Here is a 25810-nt window from a genome sequence, read left to right on the forward strand (position 1 = left end):
TTTTTGTTTGTTTCTGTGTTTACCTGACACAGCTTTTATTCCAACATACCTTGAGGTTGTAACAGTGATACTATCCGGCAATTACATAAAGCTTGGGCTGTTCAGAGCAGGACTACAGACATTACATTATTAACTGATTAAGCCCCACAGCGCCCAAGGGATGCTTAGCAAATACCAAGATAAACCAGGATAAATCATCATTTTGGCTGCTTGTCTCAGATCTACCAGGTGGAGCTGACAGGAAGACCTCGCCTTTGGAGACCAATCACTCTTCTTAAAACAGAGCGGTTTGATTTTTTAAAAACTCTAAAGATTAGTTGCCTAATGGGCTGTTCTTTCAGTGACGAACAATCCATTGTGAGCTGGAAATCCTCTCTAGATTAGTGGATAGGAGCACTGGCTGGCAATGCCACAGCGATTCCCATGATTCCTTGCAATTTTAATGAATCCTTCATCGCCAAAACTTAGACCCCAGCTGTTGAAATAACAGAGAATGAGACATTAGGAGAATAATTAACACTTTCATTGTGAACAAGGGTCTTTTCAAGGGTCTTACGATGCTCAGTAAGGAACTAAAAATAATTATCATGTAGCCTTAATATCTCATGTTACGGATGCTTCCAGTGCTGTGTCGGGACACCAGTCACACCACCCTCGTTACGCTACTGGGCGATTCCACATAAAAACACAAGAGTCTCCTGGATCAGACCAGTGGCCAATCTAGTCCAGCATCCTATTCTCGCAGTGGCCGCCCAGCTGCTTCTGGGAAACTCACAAGCAGGACCTGAGTATGAGCCCTTTCCCCTCCTGTGGTTTCCAGGAGGCAACTACAGTGGTGCCCCGCAAGACGAATGCCTCGCAAGACGGAAAACCCGCTAGACGAAAGGGTTTTCCATTTTGGAGGTGCTTCGCAAAACGAATTTCCTATGTGCTTGCTTTGCAAGACGAAAATGTCTTGCGAGTTCCTGCGGGGTTTTTTTCCTTTTTCCCAAGCCGCTAAACTGCTTATCAGCTGATCGGCTAAGCCGCTTAACAGCTGATCGCTAAGCCGCTTATCAGCTGATCGTTAAGCCGCTTAACAGCTGATCGCTAAGCCGCTTATCAGCTGATCCGCTAAGCCAGCTAAGCCGCTAATACTGTAGCGCTAATCCGCTAAACCGCTAATGGGCTTGCTTCGCAAGACGAAAAAACCCGCAAGACGAAGAGACTCGCGGAACGGATTCTTTTTGTCTTGCGAGGCACCACTGTAACTGGCATTCAGAAGCATACTGCCTCCAACTGTGGAGGCAGGGCATAGCCATTGTGGTGATGAGCCACCGATAGCCTTATACTCCATGAATTTATCTAATCCTCTTTTATAAATTTTCATAAAAATGTCTGTATCTCCTAATTGTTAAAAAAAGCCTCCAAACTCACAGAGCGGTTTACGAAATAGAATAAAACAATAACATTTTCTCAGAGCACAGCCCCCTTTCATTTCCCAATTACAGTAGATGCTTTAGAACAGCGTTTTTCAAACTTGGGCCCCAAAATGTTGCTGGACTAAAACTCCCATTAGCTAAACACGGAGTCCTGACAACAACTGAGCACCCAAGGTTGAAGAACAATGCTTTAGACCAGGCTTCCTCAAACTCGGCCCTCCAGATGTTTTTGGCCTACAACTCCCATGATCCCTAGCTAGCAGGACCCGTGGACAGGGATGATGGGAATTGTAATAATAATAATTATTATTATTTATTATTTGTTCCCCAGCCACTCTGGGCAGCTTCCAACAAAGTTTAAAAATACATTAAAATGTCACACACTAAAAACTTCCCTGAAGTTTGTCTTCTAAATGTCAGGTAGTTGTTTATCTCTTTGACATCTGACGGGAGGGTGTTTCACAGTGCGGGCGTCACTACTGAGAAGGCCCTCTGCCTGGTTCCCTGTAGCTTTGCTTCTCGCAGTGAGGGAAGCGCCAGAAGGCCCTTGGCGCTGGACCTCAGTGTCCGGGTAGAACGATGGGGGTGGAGACGCTCCTTCAGGTATACTGGGCTGAGGCCGTTGAGGGCTTTCAAAGTCAGCACCAACACTTTGAATTGTGCTCAGAAACGTCCTGGGAGCCAATGTAGGTCTTTCAAGACTGGTGTTATGTGGTCTCGGTGGCTGCCCCCAGTCACCAGTCTAGCTGCTGCATTCTGGATTAGTTGTAGTCTCAAAACATCTGGAGGGTCGAGTTTGAGGAAGCCTGTTTTAGACTAAAATGTCTCAGAATGGATGGGCAGTGGACTCACTGATATACAATGCTGGCTTAGCAGCTGGTTCCCTAAAGGGTATCCTTACCTATTCTTCACAAGCCAATATTCTTTGCCTTCTTCTGTTCCGTATCCAATTACAACGACTCCATGATTTATATGCTGAGAACACTTTGGATCATCATATACACCTACATAAAAAGGATAAAGAATCACTTTCAGGTGTGTATGAGCGTATGGTACATTTTTGAAACTGAAGCAAATGAAAGTTGCTCTTGAAAAATAGTCCTCCTAGTTTAGGGTCAACAAAATGTGCTATATTCCACCAAGAGGATACAGGAAGCTGCCTTCAGGGCTGCCAAATGAGAAGGAAGAGATGGCACCCATTGATCCCATGTGCAGAATCTGATCAGGTTGGTAGTTGAATCTTACTTCAGCAGTGGTTATCTGTTAACATCTACCACTATAGTGTCAGGCTAGCCTTGTGGGCACAGAGCAGGCTAAGTCAGAAAACCTAGGGGAAATAGTGGGAGTTGCTGTTGCCCTTGGCCCCTCATCACTCTGCCAAATAGCATGGCCAGCCTTTGCTGCCTCATAACAATTCAGACCATTGTCCATCCCGCTTAGTATTATCTTGACTGACTGGCAGCAGCTCTCCAGGGCTTCAGGCAGAGGTCTATCCCAGTCCTACCTGCAGACACCAGAGATTGCACCTGGAACCTTTTGCATACAAAACAGGTGCTGTACTGTTGCGCTACAGCCCTTCTGCAAACAACATTGGGGGAAGCAGGTATCAAAGATGCAAAGATAAAATCATAATGTGATATTAATTGGAGGAGGGGAGGAAGTAATAATACTAGAGTAGTAACCTAACTCCTTACCAAGTTTGGCATTGGTGTTTTGGTAAGGGAGAGTTTTGAGTAATGTCCTAGGAAGTTATTTAGCCTAATTGTTGGTGGGTTCAGGACCAACTAAATGTAGGTCACATCAGCACTGGAGAGAAAAGGAGATTGGTACATAAAAGCAAGAGAGAGGGAAGAATAGTTCTAGACAGGCCAACAGTAAACGTGAGAATAATACAAGGCATAATTTATTTGTTCTTAGTGGGTCCTGCATTGCTGTTTGGGGTTAAAAATGGGTCAAGATTGTGGAAAGCTTGAAAAGTATCTATGGAGAGAACAGCAAGGAATTGCCAAGGATCACACCCAATTGAATAATTTCTTGAAGGAAAGGTAACATTGCGGCTTTCAGAAGACCGTTAATCTGTGTGCATGCATGCAGACACACACAACCAGCCCTGTCTGAACAACTTGCCTGCACAAAATGGTTGACCTCATTGGGATAGCAAAAGAGTCTGCTTCTTTGCATGCCAAAGAGGGTTGAATCCAACTAAGTCATACTCAGAGTAAACTCACTGAAATTAGTGGACTTAAGCTAGTTTTGATGGGCACGAAAGAAAGCACTGAAGCACCCATGTTCATCTTATGCAGTGCTGTTTCGGTTCCACTGCAGTTCGGCTTCCAAAAGAAGTGACTTTACTTGTAAATGTGAAGGCCATTCATTTCCATGCAAACAAAAGATAATAAAAATGGGGTGGGGGTGGAGAAGAGAGAGTCATTGATTACTGTATATATTGTTCACAGACTGAAAACAACAACAGCTAATACTGTTTGTATTTACTGGATGGATTTCCACTCCAGACATGAAACAAATAAGTAAGTGAACAGCTGGCTATTTCTGCTCCTATTCCGTCAGAATTCTCTGTGTCCCTTGATTTCCAATGAGTCTATCCAGAGTATATTTGCAGGGAAGCACGGTAGAACTCACCTCGCTTAAACAGGAAGAATGACATTAGACTTGCATCTATACCAACCGATACAGGGCCAACATTGGCTACGGCATCCATCAGGGCAGCTTCATCTCCATATGGGAGAGTAACATATTTAGAGCAGGTAGCAGCTCGTGCAGAGGGGTCGTAGTGACACGTTCCATTCTGAAAGAAAAAGAAGATAAAGTTGCTTTTCCTCCATGAGTTTCTCTAACAGTATAAGATCTTAAGAAGAACTCTGAAGCTGGATCAGATCAAAGGGGCCTGCCTTGTGGGTAGCAGGTTTTTAAAAGGTGTGCAGTAGTGACTATTGCTGACACTTAGGGCTGGATCTACGCTGACCTGTTTAATGTTGTTATAACGATATTAGATGTATCTAATCTATATCTTAGTTAAATAAGTCAAATAATTTTAGCTGATTTGGCAACTAAGGCACTGGTTTTAATTTACACAAATATTCAGGTGAATGCAACCATCTTCCTGAAGAAGAAGAAGAAGAAAGAACAACTTTGTTTCAGATGATGCACGCATACAATAAGCAAAGATCATCTTAGAAGATGTATGTCTTTGTAAGTAAGTACAATAAATGTAATTTATTTGCAACAGTCTCTAATGCATTGCTAGCGATCATGACAGGATATATTCTGAAATAAATCTGCAGATGCACTCTGTAGTGTTTTATGTTTACATTCAATCTAAATTAAATGATACAAACCTTGGCTTCATATGGGTAGGAAGCTTCCGAATCAATGCCTTTGTTGTCTATGATATACTGGAAGGCAGCCTCCATGTAGCCTCCATGGCACCCATGGTTTCCATACTTACTGGAGCAGTCAACAAGGTTTTGTGCACTGAGAGACACCAGTTTCCCTGTTTTGAGTTTTAGCTGGCCTTCCAGGGCCCCAACAGCACTAAAGGCCCAGCATGCACCACATGCACCCTAAAATGGAAAGGAAGCTATCAGAATCAGTTTCAAAGGAAGAAATTGCTAAGTTCCAGATGACCCGTTCATTGAGCCTTCGTTCTCATTTGTTTGTGGAGAGATTAGACAACATTGTAGCAGGCATTTCCCCACACTTTCCAGTGCACTTGCCAATCACTTTCCTTATCGCAAAAAGTCTGATTTTTTTGGAAGCTGGTTGTTGTGCAAGTCCTCGCAATCAGCTTTAATTGCACAATTTGAATTTGCTGAGGTGTGATTGAATCCCACCCAAAGACAGTGATGGTCTGGAAATGCCGAAAGACGCTCTCTTACCTGGTTCTTAACATCTGTGACACACCCTTTCTGCCTCCAGTCTACAGTGTTGGGGAGGACTCCCAGACTTCGCACATAATATGTTGAATTGTGCATGCGTGAGTCAGGAACTTTCAACCCAGTCAACACAGCAGTCACCTCCTCACTGGTCTACATGAAGGAACATATTCCAGAGATGTTGCTGTGTTAGGTGATAGCTTCATGAAGCAAAAGCAACCAAGAGTCTTGTGGAAACTTAAAGACTACCAATTTTATTATGGCATAGAAACTTTCATGAATTTCAATAAGATGCATAAAGGAACATAGAAGCACTTATTAAAAAGCAAGAATCGGTCACATTTTTTCTGTAAAGGGTTCATTCCCTCAGGTGGGTAGGGACTAGCGATGGAAGGACCTGCCAATTTTGGTTCTCTTAGTTTCTCATTTTTCCAATATTAAATTCAGTTCTCCACATTTTGCAAGCAATTTGTGATTTATTTATTTTTTAAATCCTCATAAAAATTCATTAGCATTTTAGATCAAATTCCTCCTAATAAACACATTTTTATATGCTTTGTTTACTACAGTACATATTTTTGCAAACAATTTCTCTGGTGTTATTTTCATTCACATCTTCCTTTCTCAGTACATTTTACCCCTGATATATGCATTTTTGTAAACATTGTTTCGTTGGAGAACTATATGACAACATTCGCATAAGTGCAGATTTCGGAGGATACCTGTTTTAGTTAGCATATTATTTCGGAAGGTGTGAATTTAATAGATTCACCTTTAAATGCATACTGAATTGCATTTCTCCTCCATCCCTAGTAATATGCAGAATTTTGCTATCATACTATATTTCACAGTTGGAAGGGATTTTGAAGTTCATTATATCCAACCCATCACTACTCGGTGCTAGCTCTGTAACACAGCTAAAGCACCCTCCTTCAGTAAGATGAAAATGTTAATACTGAAATCTACGTATGAATTGGACTCCCCTCCCCTATTTCACATTTAAAAAGTAATGTTTAGGAGGAACCCTAGAAATGAAATGAAAATTTTCCACCTCTCTCAAAATTTTATTGCTATAGTTTTCCTCAATCCCAGCAGGAAGTTGATTCAGCCAGTTCCAGTTATTTGGTTTCAATCAGTGGCATATTTGTTCTAATATGACAGAATTACCAACATACCCATCAATCATGTTAAACATTCGTTTACTAACCATATCCCCCAGATGATTCATGCCAAGTTCATAGGAATGTAACCCCAGCGAATGTTCGAGGTTATGCAACATGATAAACTGCAGATTCCTTTCCCAAGTCATACGTCGACCACCTTCCTCTTTCTTAAAAAAAAAAGAAAAATGCAGAAGCTCACATTGTTTATGAAGGGAAATTTATCTATTATTATTACCATTGCTATTTTATAAATTTATATGCAACTTTTTCATATAGATGTGCTGGAAGTGGCTCACATGACAGAAAAACAAAAATGCTGATTGATACATCATTCCAATAAGAACCAAATGCTACATCATTTCAAAACATAACACGGCAATCACACAAATCACTCAGTTTGATTATGTGAAGACGATAACATTTTAAGGTTGTCATAAGGCAAACTATCAATAATTAAAACATACCAAAATGTTTTTATTATTTAAACTAACATAAGACTGTTTTCACCTTACAATTTAAAGTTTGAGTCAATACTGCCATATCTATACAAACAGAACCCAAACTCATCCCAATGCCTGCAACTAAGGTCACATCTACACTTAGTGCTGAATCAACAAACGTCGATCCACAGAAAGCCCAAATTACCATTTGCTCTGATTCAGCATTAAAGATGGGGTTTTCCTGGGGAAAACAGTGGCAGGTGAGGGAAAATGCTCAGACACAGACGAGGAAATAGGAAAGTGTGGACCTGTACCTAAAAAGCACAGGGCAAAAGGTAAGTATGGATGAGTCCTAAGTATGCCACTACATCAGAGTTGTTGATTACTATCTGTACATACAGAATCGGTCCTTTGGGCCTGCTGGTTTCTGCCCACAGCCAGCCCATAGTGGAGGATGTTGCAGAAGTTTATACTTATTATTGTGATATGTGCCGTTTATTGGCCTCTGCTTCAGTTTTCTAACTGATCAAACAACTGTTATATCTACTTAATGCCTGCTCGTATTCTCTAGGACAGGAATGGGGAACTCAAGTGCCTGCCCCCCCCCCCCCCGATCTTAGCAGCTGGGGCTGGTGAGAACTGGGGTCTAGCAACATCTCAAGGGCCCCAAGTCTTCCTCCTCTACTCCATTATCAGACCGGGTGCCTTTGCATTAGCACTATCTTGGCTCTCACTCCAGCTACCTTGACTACTTGGCCTTGCTGCAGACCTGGCCTGATACCCCTGGAATCACAGGGTGTTCTTTCCCCCTTGAACCTCTACATTTGCCCTTTCATCACTCTTCTGCTCACCCAGCACTCTTTGCAACCATTTCCACATTTTACTCTGTCTCAAGGCTTTCAAAGCCTTCTGTGTGGGCTTCCTGCAGCCATTCGGAAGCCGCGACGGACGTTCGGGTTCCAAAGAATGTTCACAAACGGGAACAATCACTTCCGGGTTTGCAACATTCAGGAGCCCAAACGTTCGACTGGCAAGGCGTTTGACTTCCAAGGTACGACAGTACTGGAATTTCTACACCCAAGCTCCAATGCCGACAGCTTGTGCCCATACCTCATTTTTGTATGTTTTGCCATACTTTTTCTTCCAAAGCTCCCAGTGCCTGTTGAGTGTGGGGTCCTTCTCCCAGTATGCAGACGAAGCAGCAGCAGCAAATGCCAGGAAAACACAGGCCCACAGTTCCATCCTGCTGAGGCAGACACAGAAAGCTGGTATGTACGGGGCTGCTGGTGTCATGGCGATAAGACAGGTGGCTTCCAGGGTGAGGTGAACCCTGGGTAAGCACCTGGAATCTCTCACCACTTGGAAATTGGGATGCCATTCTTATGTTCTTAATCTGGTATTTCAGCACCTGGGAGAAACATAGCTTGCAGTCTTCATTGTAAGCTCAGTCTATATCCAGCCCTCGTGGCTATGTGTATATTTTAGGACCCACCCAATTCCTCAAATATTAATATGCTATAAATTGTTGTTTTTTAAATTACTGTGAGCAACCCTAGGACCTTAGGGCAAAGGGCAGGTACTAAATAAAATTAACAACAACCTCTAGCCTCCTTTTCCAACTTTCCTTTTGTTACCTACCTCACCTGAATAGTCTTCCCCTTTCCATAACATTTTGCCCAATAAAGAGTTCTGCAGTGCCTAAAGGCTGGCCACAGTTTATGGGTTATTGTTTTTTGTTGGTTTTTTTTTTGGTTGATCCTAATAAAAGTTACCCCTATTTTACTTATTTAAAAGCATTTCTAAACGTGTGTGTGTGTGTGTGTGTGTGTGTGTGTATTTTGTGTGCGTGTATCTCAGCCTTTTGGAGGGTGCCCTCCCCTCTTATGGACCTACACCCTTTTCTAAAAGAAAAAATAAAGTTACTTCCTCAATTGCTCCGAAAGAGATCAGTAAAGGAGAGAAAAAAATCTCTTTCTCCAAGTCTCTCCTTATAAATACCTACCTGGATGTCTTTCAGCAGGCTGAGGCTGGGTGTTCTCTCTTGACCTCTTCTTTAGGGTGTAAGAAGCCTTCCTGTTCCAGGAGCCCCTTTCTTATGTTGTTTCTCTAGCTGAACCTTTCAACAACACTGCTCCTGCTTCACCCGCATGCTGTTGATAAAAAGGCTACTTTCGATTTCTTATGCTCAATGTCACATGAGCCTCCCCACCCCAATAAAGGAAATGCCTTGCTTTCATTACAATGGTGAGCAATCTGAGTGTGCAAGATGACTGTAAATTGATTTGTTACATCTTCAGGCTTGCTAGGAGATTATGAAACAAGGAAAGTTTAGCTTCGTTCCCCACTTCACAGGATGCCCTGCATTTATTTTCTGCATCTGCATCTCTCTCTTCACAGACTGTGCTCACACAACCAGTAACTGGGCTGCTTTCCCCCGCTGGATGTGTGTCTATATTATTAAGATTTAAACTAGTTGCGAAACACATTGAAGGATATATGATCTGGATCAAGCCAGATTAGAAATGGATGAATCTGTCAATTTCAGTTCCTCTCAGTGTCTCTCCTTTTTTCCTGTACTGAATTTGGTTTACAATTATTTGTGCATCAATTGCAATGGGTTTTTTTTAAGTCTTCACTAATATCTGTCAGCATTTTTCTTAATACATACATTTTTAAAATACAATTTTCCATAATACAATGCATTGTTGGTCATTTCCCACTAATATTTGAATTTGTAGGTAGATGCTTTCCCCTAATGCACACAGTTTTGATTGGAGAACTGCACTGCAAAATTTGGAGATGGGCAGATTTTGAAAGACAGGGGCATCTCAGTTTGTGTACTAAGTTTGGGATGTGTGACCTGGGGAGCTCACCGAAAAATGTGACCCAATCCAAATTCTTCCCCCATCCCTAATCCAAGTAAAGCAAGTAAAGTTACTAGACTGTACAAGTAACCAGTAACAGATCTGTCCTCCCTGAGTCAATCTGTTAGGAGCAGTATACTGCCTTATACTGAATAAAACCCTTGGCACATCTAGCTCAGTGCTGTCAACATGGACTGGCAGCACCCCCCCAGGGTTTCAGATGAGGTGTTTTCCCAGCCCTTTCTGGAGGCATCAAGGATTGAACCCAAAACCTTTGCTTGCAAACCATGCGCTCTTCCACTGAGCCATGACTCTTCCTTGGCCTTCCTTCTTCTAGTTTGATATTGGTGATGTAAACAGATGGCACAAATTTAGGATGCAGACGTCTCTCAGAAGCTGTGAGTCATGATGGCAATGTGAAGCCTCCAGGTCTAGAGGCAGCCTACCACTGAATGCCAGTTGCTGGGGAGAGACAGTGAGAGAAGGTTGTTGGCATCCAGCCACACTGGTAAGCTTTCTGGAGGCATCTGACCAGCCACTGTGAGAAGCAGGATTCTGAGTAACATATACCCACTTTGGCCTGATCCAGCCAGGCTTCCCAAGCCTATAATCACAGAATGATAGAGTCGGAAGGAATCCCTAATGGTCATCTAATCCAACCCCCTGCAGTGCAGGAATCACAGCTAAAGAAACCAATCAGGAGGTCAGGCAAGGAGTCAATTGGCTTTGCTGGAATGTGGAGAAGCCTTTATAAAAGATCTCTAGCCCTTCTCAAAAACCTGAAGCAGGAAGGAGTCCCTAGAATTGGGTGGGCCATGAAAATATAAACTGGCTTAATTTTAGTGTGGCATGGAGAGAGCTGGCTCATGTCGAACCCAGAGACTGTAAGAATTTGTCTTTGCTGTACAAGAAGCAGCTGGGCTGAGGGAACAAGTGGTTTTTGATACTTGCCACACCGAAAGATTCTCTTCCGCCCACACGTATGCACTGGGGCCTGACTCTTGAGTTGAGAGCGGCCCAAGTCACTGCACTCAACAAAATTCAGCTGATGCCCTTCCTGTAATCACCAGAAAGGAGAAGCAAAACTTGACCCAGCTGCTGCCAGTTTTCTCTTCCTGAGCTCACTGATGCTTTCTGCACCCATGCAGACAGTTCAAAGTCCTTGTTTTAACTTGCAAAGGCCTGAACAATTCAGGTCCAGGAACCCTCCGGGACCGCCTGAACCCTTATATATCCCAGCTCAATCGCCGAGATCATCTGCAGGAGTGTTGTTGGTCATCCCCCAAGTTGGCAAGGCTCATTTGACAACAAGAAGAAACCAAAGTGTCTTCTGTGCCAACTTTTAAACACCTGCTGAAAACTTTTCTATTCTGCCAGGCTTATGCAGGAAATTAAGAATATGCCATTGTACAATGGTTAATTGATGCCTGTTTTTAACTCTCTCTTTTAAAAACAAAAACAAAAAAATATTTTATGGTTTTATGTTTCATTGCTGTGAACCGCTTTGGTTTCTTTTTAAATGGTATAGTGGTATAGAATTCTTTAAAAAAAATAAAATAAATAGTAAACATTTCAAAAAGCCAGGCCAAGTTGGACCAAGTCTAGACGTTTTGCTCCCTGCAGCGAAGGACAGGATGGCATACTTGTTTCCCACTCATGTTCAGGACTGGTACTTGAATCTCACTTAGGAGCGCAGCCCTAGGGATTTGAATATGGAACCTTCTGCATGAAAAGCTGGTGTTCTATCACAGAGCTACAGCCCTTCCTTTAAAAACAACAACCTCATGGTTTTGAAGAAACGGCCAGTTTGAATAGGAACTGAGAAAGTTGCCTTATGCTGAGTCAGGCAGTTTGTCCCACAAGCTCAGCATTGTTTTCAGTGACTGGCAATAGCTTTCTGGGGTTTCAGGTGGGACATTTCCCTGGCCCCACCTAGAGATGCCAGGGATTGGACCTTCTGCATGCAAAGCAGAAGCTCTGCTACTGAGCTAATTGCTAGTAAATTCAGGACAAAAGAAAGTTCTTTGACACAAGGTATTGCTAGTTTTGGGAAATCACCCCACCCCACCTTGGTTGGTGGCCACTGGTTCACATGGCTTTTTCAAAAATCCAAAAGGTCGAGCAAATTCATGGAAATCCATGGCCAATTGCCAAAACTGAAATCAAACCTCCAAGTCCAGATGCACTATACCCCTGAATACCAGGCAGATGGCTGGTGACAGCTGGTGCCTTTGTGGCCTGCTTTGGGGGCTTCCCAGGGGCACCTGGCTGACTTGAGTTGGAAATAGGATGCTAGATGGACTGGACCCCAATTCCTCTTTGTCATTATGATCCCAACTTGTAGCTGTAGCAGCGATCCAGATACATAGAAAGCCAGTGGCAGCAACTGAGTCAACCTGAGACCACTCCCCCACTCCCTCCCCGAGAGGCTGCTGCCCCCTTCAAGATTTCATTGAAGGACCACCTCTTCACCTCCAGGCCTCACACTCCTCTAGCCCTGCTGGCCAAAGCAGATAATGCACACAAAAAGCATTCATGGAGTATAAAAAGGACTCTGTTGAGACTTGCTTTGAGCAAGTCGCTTGCTTCTAGGGCTTTCTCTGGGTCCCTTAAAGTTCTGTCCTTGACCACCTTTGTTTACTTGATTGCTGGACCTTGCTGGGCTGCTTCATACCCAAAATATGACCTAGCACACCTGCTGGATCTTGCATCCTCCTGTCTGTGGGCTCCACCTTACCAGGACTGGTCATTCATGGAGGACGTGGCTTGGCTCACTTGCTTGAGTGATCTACTCTGTGTGTTCCTTCCTGCTTTCTCTGCTTGAGGATGTTCTGGTGCCCTGACTTGCATACACCAGGCATGTGGAACCTCAGGCTCTGATGCAGTGAGCAAACGCGGCCCTTCAGCCCTCTCTGTCTGGCCCTCAGGACCAAGTCACACACCCCTCATCAGCTCCTGCTTTGCATCCTCCCCTTGTAGGTTGTTGCCCTGCTGGGATGTGTCCTTACACTCTGAAAACACTTCTCACTTGCCTGGATAAGAGAGGAATACTCAAGTGTAGAGACCCTGGCTCTTGTGCGTTGGGAAAATTTTCATTCTGGGAGCCAAGAATCAGCTCTATAAAAAGATCTGCATTAATCTATGCTGGATTTTGTATTGGTATTGAAGTTGAGTTAGAGAGATAATGTGTTCCTAATATTAGCAAGTTTCCCATTTTTCTTGCAGAGGAAAAACCACGAGGCATTTTGTGTTAAAAAAAATGAAAATGAAAAAAAGCCTTTTAATATGCTGTCACAGACGACTGCCTATATCATTGCAGCAAAACAGCTTTCACAGAAGTCCCTTGTTAGTGCTCCGTAATGTCAGCTCAGGAAGCCAGCCATTTGCTGACATGAGGGCCACTTCTGGTGTGATAGTGCATGTGTGGACTGGTCACATCTTTGGGAAGCTGGCCAGGTTGGCAATCCCGCAGGCGTTGTCCATATTCCGGGCCATCAGGATGTAGCCCTTGTTGCCCCACTCTTCCCCCCAGCTATGGGGAGGAGAGGGAGAAAGAAAGAAAGAAAGAAAGAAAGAAAGAAAGAAAGAGAAAGAGTAAGAACGTGAATAAACATTCTCTGTCAGCCAACACATTAGAAAATTCAGATAACCAGGCAGGTGAGATGTCACTTCTGTTTTGTTTCATCTGCTCTGGGTATCTATTCATTTCCTGCCTCTACTTAAAGCAGTGGCGATTGCTTTCAAAAGCCAGAATCGCCTGGGACCAGGAATGTCAGGAGTGAAGAGATGCAATTTTGATGTGCAGGAGTTGCCCATAAGTACAAAAGAGCCGGCTGATGGATCAGGCCTGTCAGGGACCCCTCTAGTCCAGCAAGCTGTGTTCACAGTGACCGAAGGCCCCCAAGAACCTTGGAATCTAGACTGACTGCCTCTGGACCTGGCAAGCAGGAACATGTCTGGAAACCAAGTCTTATGAGGAATGGCTGAGGGAGTTGGTCATGTTTAGCCTGGCTGAGAGGAGATGGGAGAGCCATCTTCAAATTTCTAAAGGGCTTCCACATCAGGAATAACTTTCTGACAGTAAGAGCTGTTTGACAGTGGAACAGAATCCCACGAAAGGTGGTGGTGGCTCTCCTTCCTTGGAGGTTTTAAAAAAGAGGTTGGAAGGCCATCTGTCATGATGTATGATCTAGCTGTGATTCCTGCACTGCAAGGGGCTGGACTAAATGAACCTTGGGGTCCCTTTCAACTCCAATTTTTTTATTCTATGACATCAGAAAAGCTGGATCAAGCCACTGGGAGCCCATCTAGTCCAGCAACCTGTTCTCACAGCGGCCACCCAGATCCCTGTTGGAAACCCATAAGCAGGACCTGAGCACAAGAGCTCCCCTGTGGTTTGCAGCAACTGGTATTCAGAAGCATCCCTGCCTCTGACTGTGGAAGAAACATAGGAATCTGCTTTATACTGAGGCTCTGTACACGCTGTACCTTTAAAGCACATTTGGAGCACATTCTTTCACTCAAAGGATTCTGGGTACTGCAGTTTACCCCTCTCAGAGTTACAATTCCCAGCAAGTCCTTAACAAACCACAAGTCTAAATATAGAAAGGGCAAGGGGATATTCAGGGCACTGGCTGATAGGTGGTGGATGTTTGTCCTCCTTCCAGCCTCGCAGTTAAAGTCTCTTAGCCACCTATTAGAGCTCCCCAAACCCACCATTCTTGGACATACTTTTAGAAAACTTCAGATATGTACCTGTTTTTAACAATCCAGTGCTTGGTGCCTTTCTGAGTCCCATAGCCCACGGCCAGGACAGCATGGTTTATGTTGCCGGCATCGCATTGCTCATCATAATACACACCTAAGGAAACCAGAAGGGGCAGGGTATGACTCAGTTTATCCTATCGCAATCTCTGTGGTTCTCAAAATGGGATGGACAAATTAGTCGGTTTTAGTGCCTCCTTTTTCCAATCTTAAATTCAGCTACTGCAGATTTTTCCTGCATAGTGTTTATGTGCTTTAAAATAAAAAAGTCCACCTTGCAAAAAAAAAATGCCAAAATTGTACTGTGCATTTCTCCAGTGCAGTGTGGTGGTTGAACTGTTGGACTAGGACCTGGAAGAGACCAGGGTTCAAATCCTTCCACTTGGCCACATGGTGGTCCCTGGGTGTGACCTTGGGCTGGCCTAACCAACTGCACAGGGTCATTGTTAAGCTTTGAGTGTCATACTAGGACAAGGAAGTCCAGGGTTAAGCATCCCCCTCAGCCAAAGGGTTGTTGTGGGGGTAAAATGAGGAGAGGGAGAACTATGTAGATGCTGCCTTGAGCTCCTTATAAATGCAGTTAATTATTAAAAAATGAGTGTGTAATATTTTGCCTTATACAGTTTGGCATGCCATTTCCCCAAATATTATGCCTTTCTCTATGAAATTGCCATGAATCTATGGACGTTTATGCTGACTTTCCCCCAATCTATGGATTTTTGTTTGCCATTTTGCTGCAGTAGTCCATCCTCTCTTACCTCGGCTGTAGAACTGGAAGGAGGCCAGGCTGGCATCGATGCCCACAGCAATGGGGCCTATCCTGGCAACAGCTCTTTTCAGGGCCTTCTCGTTCCCCTCGGGGATCTCCCTGTAACCACGGCACTTGGCAGCTTTACCAGTTGGGTTATACATACAGTTTTCATCCTGCAAGGTGGATGAACAGGAGAGGGTGAATACAGAGCATGGCAGATTGTGCAGAGGAGCAGTAGAGTTTTGGTTTGGAGCTCAGGTTTCCCATTACCTGGCCGATATATGGGTAGGAATCGTCCGAATCAATGCCTCGGTTCTCCTTCACGTATTCAAAGGCATGGGTCATGTAGCCGCCCCCGCAGCCATCATTGTCGGTGACGCAGTCCACCAGGTTCTGTGGGCTGAGGTTAAGCAGCTTGCCAGTCTTCCTCTTGAGCTGCCCCTCCAAGGCGCCCACGGAGCTGAAAGCCCAGCAGGACCCACACTGGCCCTGCCAAGAAAGAAGGGGGAATAAACTCAAAACGAGAAGCGGTTGTGATCAAAACAGCCTTTCCCCAAAACGGTGTGCTATTTGGCTTTGCTTGTGCTCCGGGGTGAATAAGTCTTCTGCATCTCTGCATTGGGTATACAGTATGATTGGATTAGTCCATGGCTCCCAAAAACAGAATTAGCATCTATTATCATTACCACAGCTCTCAAAACACAATTCTTCTTAATTATCATTAGTATTGCTCCCCAAACAGAATTACTCTTTATTGTCATTACCATGGCTCCCGAAACACAATTCTTTTTTATTATCTTTATCATTTGGGAGTCATTATCATGGCTCCCCAAACAGGATAACAGCTATTATTATTTTGTGCTTATTGTTTGTGTCTTTCCTCCCGACAGAGCCCGGCGTGGTTCTGAAGGAGCATAAAGACACAACCACCCCCACACAATAGCTAAAAAATTCTCCTCTGTGAATTTGTCTAATCCTCCTTTAAAGCCATGCAAGTTGGTGGCTATCACTACCTCTTGTGGGAGCAAATTCCAGAGTTTGACTATGCTGTGCAGTGTTTGTGTGTGTGTGTGTGTGTGTGTGTGTGTGTGTGTGTATGTGTGTGTGTGAAGAAGGCCCTCCTTTTGTCTAAAGTGGGATCCTTGGACCAAAGGGAAGGAGCAGACAGCATCACAAGCCATGCAGGGATGACTTAAGGCCCACCCAGCAAGAAGCTGTAAACAGAAAAAAGAGATGAGGATTTTCACCTGATTCTTGACTGGAGTAACATAGCCTTTCTTTCTGTAGTCCATTTCATCAGGAACCCTCTTTTCCCAGTCTGGGATGTAGAGGGTGTCGTTGGTTTGTTTGCGTGAGGAAGGGACTTTGAGCCCCGTCATCTTCTGAACAACTTCTTCAGTGGTCTGGAGAAGGAAAAACAGCAAGTGAGTGAAAGGTGGATGGATGCATTTGTACTCTGTGAGTTGCATTCTTCATTTTTTCCAACTATTTATATTCTGCTTAACTCTGTAGTATTTAAGCGGTACGCAACAGGATTACCCCCAAATGCTGTTGTTGCCCAGACAGGCTAATAACGCAACAAAGGGTGTGGGTACAAAATAACCCAAAAACCAGAACATTAGTGGTATGAAAAGTTACAGGATTTCAGCAAGAAGTTACAGGGATATGCACTGATTGGAAATGAAGCAGTGTGACCGCCTCAAACGCTTGCAGGTGCAAATAGTATTGAAATTAGGATCACGTGTCACAGCCTGGATATTCATCATAAACATGAATCGTCATACATGTGCTGTAAAAAGAACTTCTAGATGTGTCCCAGGTTACTAGGCTTTTCCGAAACTGGAGGCCAGGGAGACATTTATAAGGAGGTGGTAGAGGGTAACAGAAGTGAAGCCAGATTAGCAATGGAGGCAAGTGGATGTAAAAATAAGTCAGACTTTTGCATGGGGTTGGTCAGCTAAAATATTGGCAGTTACCACCATCCCCCCCCCAAGTTAAAAGGTTACCAATCTTCACTTTCGGATTATTTCGCTGCAGAGATGTCCCCAGCAAATTTCCACCACTAGCACTACCTACCATATCTCCCAGGTGGTTCATAGCCAATTCAAAAGTGTGCCTTCCCAGAGAAAATTCCAAGTTATGGGTGTTGATGTATTTAAGGTTCTTCTCCCATACAAGCCTCCGGGAGACCTCATCCATCTGTAGGTTACAAAAAGACAAAAGGTTAGTTCAAGATCTTAATGTACAGGACAATCCCTGGTGGCCCTTGGTCCAGAAGCGGCCCCCAGCCAGGTTTCACCTGGACCCCTCCTGACCACCTGCTGTTCTGCAGGTTTCTATTGTGTGCAAAGGGCACAATTTCTGGTATTCCCTCTGCATGAACAAATTGTTGCTAGCAGATCCAAGCAGTGGGGAAATGTCTCAGCAGAGAGGTAGATCTTTGTTCCTCGCAATGCTGCACCAAAAGCAGCTCATTTTGCAACAACTAGAGTTGTTCCGCAAAGATTTGAGGAGGCTTTCCAGGATTTCAAACCAGGAATCTCTCCCAACTCTACGTGGAGATGCCAGGGATTGAACTAGGGACCTTCTGCATGCAAAGCAGGTGTTCTGCCACTGAGCTGGCGCCCTTCCTCATAACAGGCCAGCAGCTCTTGCCTTGGGAGAGAACCAGCTGGGGCCAATGCCCCTTCCCGCCTTGCTGCCCAGTCCCCCTACCTTGCCATTATATTCCTTCCTGTGGGTTTTCTTCCAGAGCTCCCACTGAGAGTCCAGCATTCCATCAGGAGAGCCATCAGTAGCCTTGGCTATTGGCAACAGGGCAGCTAGTATGAAGGTGGTCCACAACATCCTAGAACGGGAGAAAGGAGGGCAAGGATGAGGTAGGGAGGAAAGTATCAGGTCACATACACACCGTCCATTTAAAGCACATGGCTTCCCCCAAATAATCCTGCAGACTGTAGTGTAGCCCTCACAGTGCTGCAATCCCCAGCACCTGGAACAAACATCTGTTCCCAGGATCCTTTGCAGGAAGCCACACACCTTTAATGGATGCTGGATCTGATTTGGGAGTAAGGATGCACAGGATCAAACCCAGCCAGCCACCCAGGAAGCTCAGAGTGGGACCTCTGGCAAGTCCTCATCTGCCAATCTGACTGACCTCACTGGGTCGTTGTAAGGTATAACACGAGGAGGGGTGTTGACTGGGTAAAACCACGTATGCTTGTCCTGAGCTCTTTGAAGGAAAGGCCAGCTCTTTAGATTGGTAAAGTTTGCTGAGTTCAAAAAGAAGTGAGCTGGTCTTGGTAAGTTTGGGGTCCCCCCTCATTCTGCTGGGTGGGGCGTTGGACTGCTGCCTCCCAAAACCTACCTGGACGGCACTTCTGCTGAAAACAAGTTATTTTTCTGTCTTCTACAGCCCCTTCCCCCCTCTCTCTCCCCAAAACCCGTCCTTTGAAAGGACTAGGAAGATAAAAGAGTCACGTGCAGAGCCACAGCTGGTTCCCATTAATACACTAAACAGCGCCATACGTCATCACTTTCAGCAAAACCAAGATCTGGTTACCTTTGTTCAGCTCCGTAGGGAGTAAAAAAAAATAAACCGAAAAACTGGGGCAAGCTAAATCTCAGTGGAACCCTGTAGGTTCAGGGCTTCAGACAGGAGCCTTTCACAGCCCTTCCTAGAGATAGGACTGGGCCTCTAAGGGGGTCTTTCAGAGGATTTTTTGTTCCTCCCACCCCCCAAAATAAAGTAAGATTCTAGTCCTCATGGTTCTGAAGAAAGGGCTGATTTAAAGAGGAACGTAAGAAGTAGCTGTCTTATCCTGAGTCGGGCCACTGGGTCTATCTAGCTCAGTGCTGTTGACGCTTGGCTGGCAGCAAATCTCCAGGTTGCCAGAGAGGGAGTCTCTCGGCAACATCTGCAGAGGACCAAAGGTCCCCCCATTACATGCCTGATTTAGATGACTGACAAACCACTGCAAGGCTGTAGCAGTGATGGCCAACATGTTGCCCTCCAGATGATGCAGGTCTAGATTACCATTGCTGACCATCGGCGACATTGGTTAGGGTTGATGGGAGGTTTGAGCCTTAAGGAAGGTTTGAGCCATAATAAGGGATGAAGGGATCATAGATCATAGGATCATAGAGTTTTCCCCACCCACTTCCCACCCTAGAAGGGTCATCTAGTTGAACGAGAAGACATCTTTGATTTGGCCCATGTTTCAATGCAAACCCACATAATTTGTGCTTCTCTCAAAACAACACATAAACTGAAACACAGCCATCCTTCAAAATTCACCGCTCTCCAGATTTTGCAATGCAGTTCTCTGATGCTCAGTCGGTTAGAGCATGGTGTGGATAATGCCCAGTTTGCAGGTTCAGTTTCCGTAAGGGACAGCTGCATATTCCTGCACTGCAGAAGGTTGGACTAGATAATCCTCACAGTCCTTTATGATTCTATGATATGCAACCCCAATCTCCCAAACGAGTATAAGAATTCATATGAATAAAAATGCAGTTTAGTGAAAACTGCAACCAAATGTATTATGTTAAATTCCCTGCAAACAATGTGTATATTAGGCAAAAATTGCATGCAAAAAGATGTTTATCAGTTGAAATACATGCTAAAATGCATTTTTTAAAAATAAATAAATCATGAAATGATGCAGAGGACTGAAAAAAGCAGAAACCGAAATTGGTAGACCAGTCACCCCCTCTCTTCTACAGCTGTCTTACCTGAGTTAAAACTCAGCCACCGAAGTTCTCTTGCAAGGGCAGGTCTGCAGGGCAGAAGTTGCTTTTTAAAATACCCAAAGATTGCAACTGAGTGGACGAATGCCCGCGGGCTGCTTGGCTTTATGCTGAGCTGGTTTTGAGGAAGTCTAGCCAGGCGGTGGAAAATCTGGGCTGTTTGTCTCAGGCAAAGTTTACTCAGGATTGCAGACTGACCCGTGGTGAGAGAACGAGGGGGGCTGGGAGTGGGGAGGCCTGGTTGCGGGAAGAGGATCAACTTCCTCACATGATCCTTTGGCAAAGATCGCATCACTTTTCCAGCTGGCTCAGGCGGAACTTCAGCTCTGATGGGAAGTGGGTGGGAAAAACAGTTTCCAATCCAGTGCTACTCCTGCTCAGAGCAGAGGGATATGGATCTACTCTGAGTAAAGCTTAGTTAGCTGTAACCTAATAAAGAATAAGTAACAAATTTGCTAGGTACTTTCAAAACATTGAACTAGCTTCGCAAATAACACAAACCCCATTTTGCAAAAGGAACAGTAGAAAGTCCTTCTTCATGCAGCACATAGTTAAACTGTGAAACTTAGGAGGCAATGATGGCCACCAACCTAGATTGCTTTTAAAGAAGATTAGACAAATTATTATTATTATATATTTATTATTGCAGTTTAATTAATGTGCATACCACCCTTCATCTGAAGATCGCAGGGCAGTTCAGAACAACAAAATACAAAATGAGAATACAAAATACATAATAAAACAAAAACAGACCGAGAACTCCCCGCTCCCAGAAACACATTTTAAAAGCTATAGAATGTTTAATCAGCCAAATGCCTGGTTGAAGTGAAATGATTCTGCATGGTGCCTAAAGATATGTAATGAAGGTGCCAGGTGAGCCTCCATGGGGAGAGCATTTCACAAAAGGGGAGCCACTGTAGAAAAGGCCTGTTCTCGTGTTTCCACCTTCCAGATCTCTTGTGGAGGAGGGCCTCTGATGATGATCACAGGGTCTCGGTAGGTTCATATGGGGAGAGGTGGTCCACCTAGAGTTATCACGGTCCCAAGCCGTTTCAGACTTTATCGGTCAACACCAGCATTTTGAGTTGGGCCTGGAAACTAATTGGCTACCAGTGTAGTCAGGCTAGGATCGTTGTAATATGCTCAAACCACCTTGCTACGGTGAACAACCTGGCCACTGAATTCTGTACCAGCCGACGTTTCTGAACCGTCTTCAGAGGCAGCCCCACGTATAACACATTTAGTAGGTGACTGGAGTGGATAGGGGCACAGCTGGGCCATCAACCCAGGCTGATGGAAGGAACTCGGTGCCACCGAGGCCGCCTGAGCCTCAGGTGACAGCAATGGATCCAGAAGTACCCCCAAGCTGCATCCCTACTCCTTCAGAGGGAATGTGACCCCATCAAGAGCGGGCCACCTCCCATCCATCCAATCTAGGGAACCACCCACCAAAAGTGCCTATGTCTCATCTGGATTGAACTCCAGTTCGTTGGCTCTCATCCAGTCCAACACCGAGCCAAGACACTGGTCCAGCACATCCACAGCCTCGCCTGCAGATGTAAATGACAAGCAGAGCTGAGTGTCATATTGCTGACAATGTGCTCCAAAACTCTGGATAACCCCACTCAGTGGTTTCATGCAGGTGTTAAACAGCATAGAAGATAAAATTAACGGAGGAGAAGACTTCTGATGGCTGCTAGTCATGATGGCTCTGCTCTGCTTCCATAGCTGGAGGCAGCAATACTTCTGAATACCAATTGCTGGAAACCACAGGAGGGGAGACGGTACTTGTGCTCAGGTCCCACTAGTGGGTTTCCTTTAAGAATTGGGTTGGTCACTGTGAGAACAGAATGCTGGACTAGATGGGACATTGGCCTGATCCAGCAGGCTAGTCTTATGTTCTTAACAAGATATAGCAAGGCATCAAAGCAACACCATTTCCCAGGATTGTGTTCATTTTTCATGGAATTGGGGAAAAAACTGTTTTGAGAACATACCATTTGGAAAAAACTATACTCAGGCAGCTGGGGAGTGGTGGGTGGGCAGGGGGAGGAGGTAAAACATCTGTCTGGGCTTGTTTTGACCCAATACAAATCTTTGATATGCTCCCTCAGAGCCAGTGTGGTGCCTTGGTTAGCGTGTTAGGCTGGGGGGACCTGAGAAATCCAGGGTTCAACTCCCCACTTGGCCACAAAGCTCTTACTGGGTGACCGTGGGCCAGTCTCACAGTCTAGCCTACTTCGCAGGGTTGTTGTGAGGATGAAATGGGGAGAGGGAGAAAGAGCCACAGACCCTGCCTGCAGCTCCTTGGAGGAAAGACAGGATATAAACATAAGAATAAAGAAATGAATTAAGGCTTGCTTGCCCCAGAGCATCATGGCCTCGTACGACACAACCCACACACCTTTATTTGAGCTTCTGCCATTTAGCATAGCGGCATTGTGAGGATCTATCTTGCGTTTTCCTTCTTGAATATTTCTGCAAGCTGCCTTCGATTGTTCAGAGTGTTCAGAGCTGCAGAGATAAAAGAGTAGAATCTCAATCAAGGCTGTTTCTCTTGCTGACTTTGAAAAGGAGATTTGGGGATTGATTTGGAGCTGGTTTTGTTATTTCCCAGCCCCATCCCTTCCAAATTCTGGGTTGGGCAGGCACAGGGCACCAAAACCTACAGCAGCAGGAATGTGATGAGCAGTTGACCTTGAGCTCACTTTGATTTGCTAAAAATTGTCATAAGTCAATGCTTGTGCATGTGTGTATATGTATGAATAACAGGGGATTTCCAGCTGGAGATTCGTAAGGCCCCACATGACACAGAGAAGGCAAGAGTCACATCTAGCAACACAAAATGTTCTGGCTCCCAAGCAAATGAAGTGGAAGCCAGGCTAATGAGAATTTGATTTCAGAATTCAGACTGCTTTTCTTGATCACAATGGCTGCTTGGGGTTTATGTCGTGTTGGCGCCATGGATGCTTTGGGAGAGGGCAGCACACAATACACAGAAATTAGAAAACAAATGAATGAATGAATACCCCATAGGGGTAGGATCCTTGGGCTGGGGGTCGCATGTGGTCTCAGGACTCTCCTGAGGCCACACCCCTCACCTCAGGCCACATCCCACCCTCAGTCTCCTGGAGACCCTGCATTGGAGGGGGTTCTAGATGACCCTTGGGAGTCCCTTCCAACTCTACAAGTCCATGAGTATATGATCCTATGAGTGCTTTCCCTTGACTGGAAGGCATCCTTGAATGGTTAGACTGTTTCTTGCATACCTGGATGGAAGATGGAGAGAGAGGTGGTGGTGTAGAAATCTCTGAGTTTTGCATGATTTGAATATACAGTAGCCTTGCATGGTAAGAGTCAGATCCATGTCTCCACCTACTTATGTTCTCAGTCCTTCCCACCACTGCATCTGGTCCTGCCCACCACTGCATGTGGCCCCCCAAAAGGTTCCGTATTGTAATTTATTGCAATTCATATTTGGTGTTAGCCACCCTGAGCCTGGCCCTGGCTGGGGAGGGCGGGGTATAAATAAAATTATTATTATTATTATTATTATTATTATTATTATTATTATTATATCTGGCCCCTGTGGGCTGAAAAGAATGTCTCCTGCCCCTGAAATCAAGCTTAAGTATGCAAAACTGAATTAAATCCTTTTTAAAAAAGTTTAGGTGGGAAGAAAGGAAAACCAGGAGGTGGGGGATCTTAAATGAAAAGATATGACTTGAGTCACCAGCTTCACGTCAGGAATGTGCTCTTTTTGCAGAAAACCACAATTCTGGCAGCACAGCAAACCAGAGAGGTTTTGATTTGCAAAGGAGAGGCTAACTGCAAACAGCTTACATCCAGCCTTTGCCAATGCGCTGCCCTCCAGATGTTTGAGGACTACAACTCCCATAACCCCTGGCCAACATGGCTGTAGAGCATGGCTGGGAGCACCAGGTTGGTTGGCCCAAATCTCTTTGGGGGACGCTTTTCAGAAGCAGGACTTGATTCAGAAGCAGAAAATAACACCTGCGTGCATTTACAATGAAACCATGTGGAAAGTTAAGATGTCAGTCGCCCACACCTGCAGATGCAGGTGCAAAAGAGGCTCCCTTTCCCATGATGCATGACTCTTGCTAACATCTGGCAGCTGCCCATGGGTTGCTTGTTTTTGCAGATCAGGCCAGAGGCAGCAGTTGATTTTCAGAGCAGACAGAATTACACAAGGCATAATTATTAATTAACAGACGGGATTCGACGTGCCAAGGTCCAGCAATGGTTGCTGCCTTAGATTAAGGCTGTGATTAAATGGGCACAAGATGTTGGACATAATATTATGTTTGCTGACTGGGAACAGTTATGGACCACAGGTATGAAGTTTACGGCATGTAATGCCCTAAGAGAGAATATTATGAAAATGATATACAGGTGGTACATGACCCCAGTCAAGCTTGCAAAAATCTATCATTTGCCCGATAATAAATGCTGGAAATGTAAAGAAACTGAAGGTACATTCTTTCACCTTTGGTGGACGTGCCCAAGGATTAAGGCTTTCTGGGAAATGATATATAATGAACTGAAAAAGGTATTTAAATATACCTTCTTGAAGAAACCAGAGGCCTTTCTTCTGGGCATTGTCGGCCAATTGGTGCCAAAGAAGGACAGAACTTTTTTTTATGTATGCTACAACAGCAGCAAGAATACTCATTGCAAAGTATTGGAAGACACAAGATCTACCCACTTTGGAAGAATGGCAGATGAAGGTGATGGACTATATGGAATTGGCAGAAATGACTGGCAGAATCCGAGACCAGGGAGAAGAGTCGGTGGAAGAAGATTGGAAGAAATTTAAAGACTATTTACAGAAATATTGTAAAATTAATGAATGATAGAATGATGTTGGATAGTAATTAAGCGGTTTCCAGCTGTAATGCTCTAAGAGAATATGAAAAAAAAAGGGTTATAAATGGGTTAAAATCTAATGGTAAGGATTTGCTGAACCAATAAATTGAAGTGGAATACAAAAAAGGGAGGTACGAGGAGGTCCAGGAAACAAGCTAAAGGAAAATAAGTAATAGAAAATATGTGTGTTTTTAATTGTTTTTATTTTGTATTTTTCTTTTTTCTTTTTCATTTTCACTGTAATATTTCAAAAAACCTTAATAAATATCTTATAAAAAAATAATAATAGATTAAGGCTTCCTAGCTGGCAGTGACCATATAAAGCCACTTCCAGACAACATCTTTATCAAACATTTATCCTGATCTGTCTGCAGGGATGTCAGATGATGTTAACTATTTCAGGAGCCTTCGTTCTAATTTGTGAGGAGGTTAGATGACGTTGTGTCAAACAGAGCACCAGTCCTACACTTCCTGGGGTGGATCTACACACAGGAAAAAACCGCTATAAATAAGTCAGAAATTAAATCGTTATAACAAAAAGGGGGGGGGGAACCCTATGTAAATACTGCATAGAAAATTTGTTTGCTCTCTGGCATCATCTGGTGTTGCATGTTCATAACACATTCAAAGTGTTGTTTTTTTGACTAATGTGGCTGAGTCCCTAGTATGTTCTGCCATTTCTTTCCTCTATCACAAGAAGTTTGATCTTCCAGGGAAGCAGATTTTGTGATGCAAGACCTCCCAAACTGCTATGGCCTCTTTGAGGCTGCTGCTGTTGGCATAAGAAGAATACTGTAGCCATCTAGTCCGGCCTCCTGTTCTCACCGTGGGCATCCAGGTGCCCCATTGGGGATCCCAGAAGCAGAACCTGAGCACCA

General features: G+C 44.4%; 2 protein-coding genes and 1 long non-coding RNA gene across 6 annotated transcripts in view; 1 reads left to right on the forward strand and 2 right to left on the reverse strand.

Annotated features, from left to right (window-relative positions):
- On the reverse strand, positions 1-9149 carry CTSS (cathepsin S). Its single transcript, XM_080984799.1, has 8 exons — positions 8920-9149; positions 8028-8160; positions 6522-6644; positions 5318-5467; positions 4778-5002; positions 4062-4227; positions 2323-2425; positions 1-475 (listed from the first exon to the last, which is right to left on the reverse strand). The coding sequence occupies exons 2-8, from the start codon at positions 8157-8159 to the stop codon at positions 376-378; spliced, it is 999 nt and encodes a 332-aa protein (XP_080840925.1). The 5' UTR covers position 8160; positions 8920-9149; the 3' UTR covers positions 1-375.
- Positions 2330-25810, forward strand: part of LOC308465130 — a 27826-nt gene continuing 4345 nt past the window's right edge. For 2 of the 3 annotated variants that reach the window (XR_013980264.1, XR_013980265.1), the window contains exons 1-5: positions 2330-2456; positions 4525-4635; positions 8067-8185; positions 16584-16754; positions 23812-23987. This is a non-coding gene — a long non-coding RNA (uncharacterized lncRNA). The remainder of the gene's footprint in view (positions 2457-4524; positions 4636-8066; positions 8186-16583; positions 16755-23811; positions 23988-25810) is intronic. The other variant, XR_013980266.1, reaches the window with a different exon arrangement.
- On the reverse strand, positions 13032-20216 carry CTSK (cathepsin K). 2 transcript variants are annotated; one of them, XM_080984797.1, is made up of 8 exons: positions 20031-20216; positions 18012-18144; positions 17373-17495; positions 16544-16699; positions 15567-15785; positions 15304-15469; positions 14537-14642; positions 13032-13313 (listed from the first exon to the last, which is right to left on the reverse strand). In XM_080984797.1, the coding sequence occupies exons 2-8, from the start codon at positions 18141-18143 to the stop codon at positions 13214-13216; spliced, it is 1002 nt and encodes a 333-aa protein (XP_080840923.1). In that variant the 5' UTR covers position 18144; positions 20031-20216; the 3' UTR covers positions 13032-13213. The 2 variants fall into 2 exon arrangements, with proteins under 2 accessions (XP_080840923.1, XP_080840924.1); XM_080984798.1 differs by lacking the exon at positions 20031-20216 and adding an exon at positions 18664-19371.

Source organism: Podarcis pityusensis (genome assembly GCF_964106645.2).
Source record: "Podarcis pityusensis genome assembly, chromosome: 16".
Lineage (NCBI taxonomy): Eukaryota > Metazoa > Chordata > Lepidosauria > Squamata > Lacertidae > Podarcis > Podarcis pityusensis.

What these genes read in the sequence shown, in the direction of transcription:
- CTSS (XM_080984799.1), bottom strand. Translation starts at nt 8,159, where the DNA reads ATGGAACTGTGGGCCTGTGTTTTCCTGGCATTTGCTGCTGCTGCTTCG. An exon ending in GCAAAACATACAAAAATGAG is followed by an intron (nt 6,645 to 8,027) that starts GTATGGGCACAA and finishes TTTTTTTTTAAG; the next exon opens with AAAGAGGAAGGTGGTCGACG. An exon ending in TGAATCATCTGGGGGATATG is followed by an intron (nt 5,468 to 6,521) that starts GTTAGTAAACGA and finishes TCCTTCATGTAG; the next exon opens with ACCAGTGAGGAGGTGACTGC.
- CTSK (XM_080984797.1), bottom strand. Translation starts at nt 18,143, where the DNA reads ATGTTGTGGACCACCTTCATACTAGCTGCCCTGTTGCCAATAGCCAAG. An exon ending in TTACTCCAGTCAAGAATCAG is followed by an intron (nt 15,786 to 16,543) that starts GTGAAAATCCTC and finishes CTTTCTTGGCAG; the next exon opens with GGCCAGTGTGGGTCCTGCTG. An exon ending in CACTGGATTGTTAAAAACAG is followed by an intron (nt 13,314 to 14,536) that starts GTACATATCTGA and finishes TCCTCCCCATAG; the next exon opens with CTGGGGGGAAGAGTGGGGCA.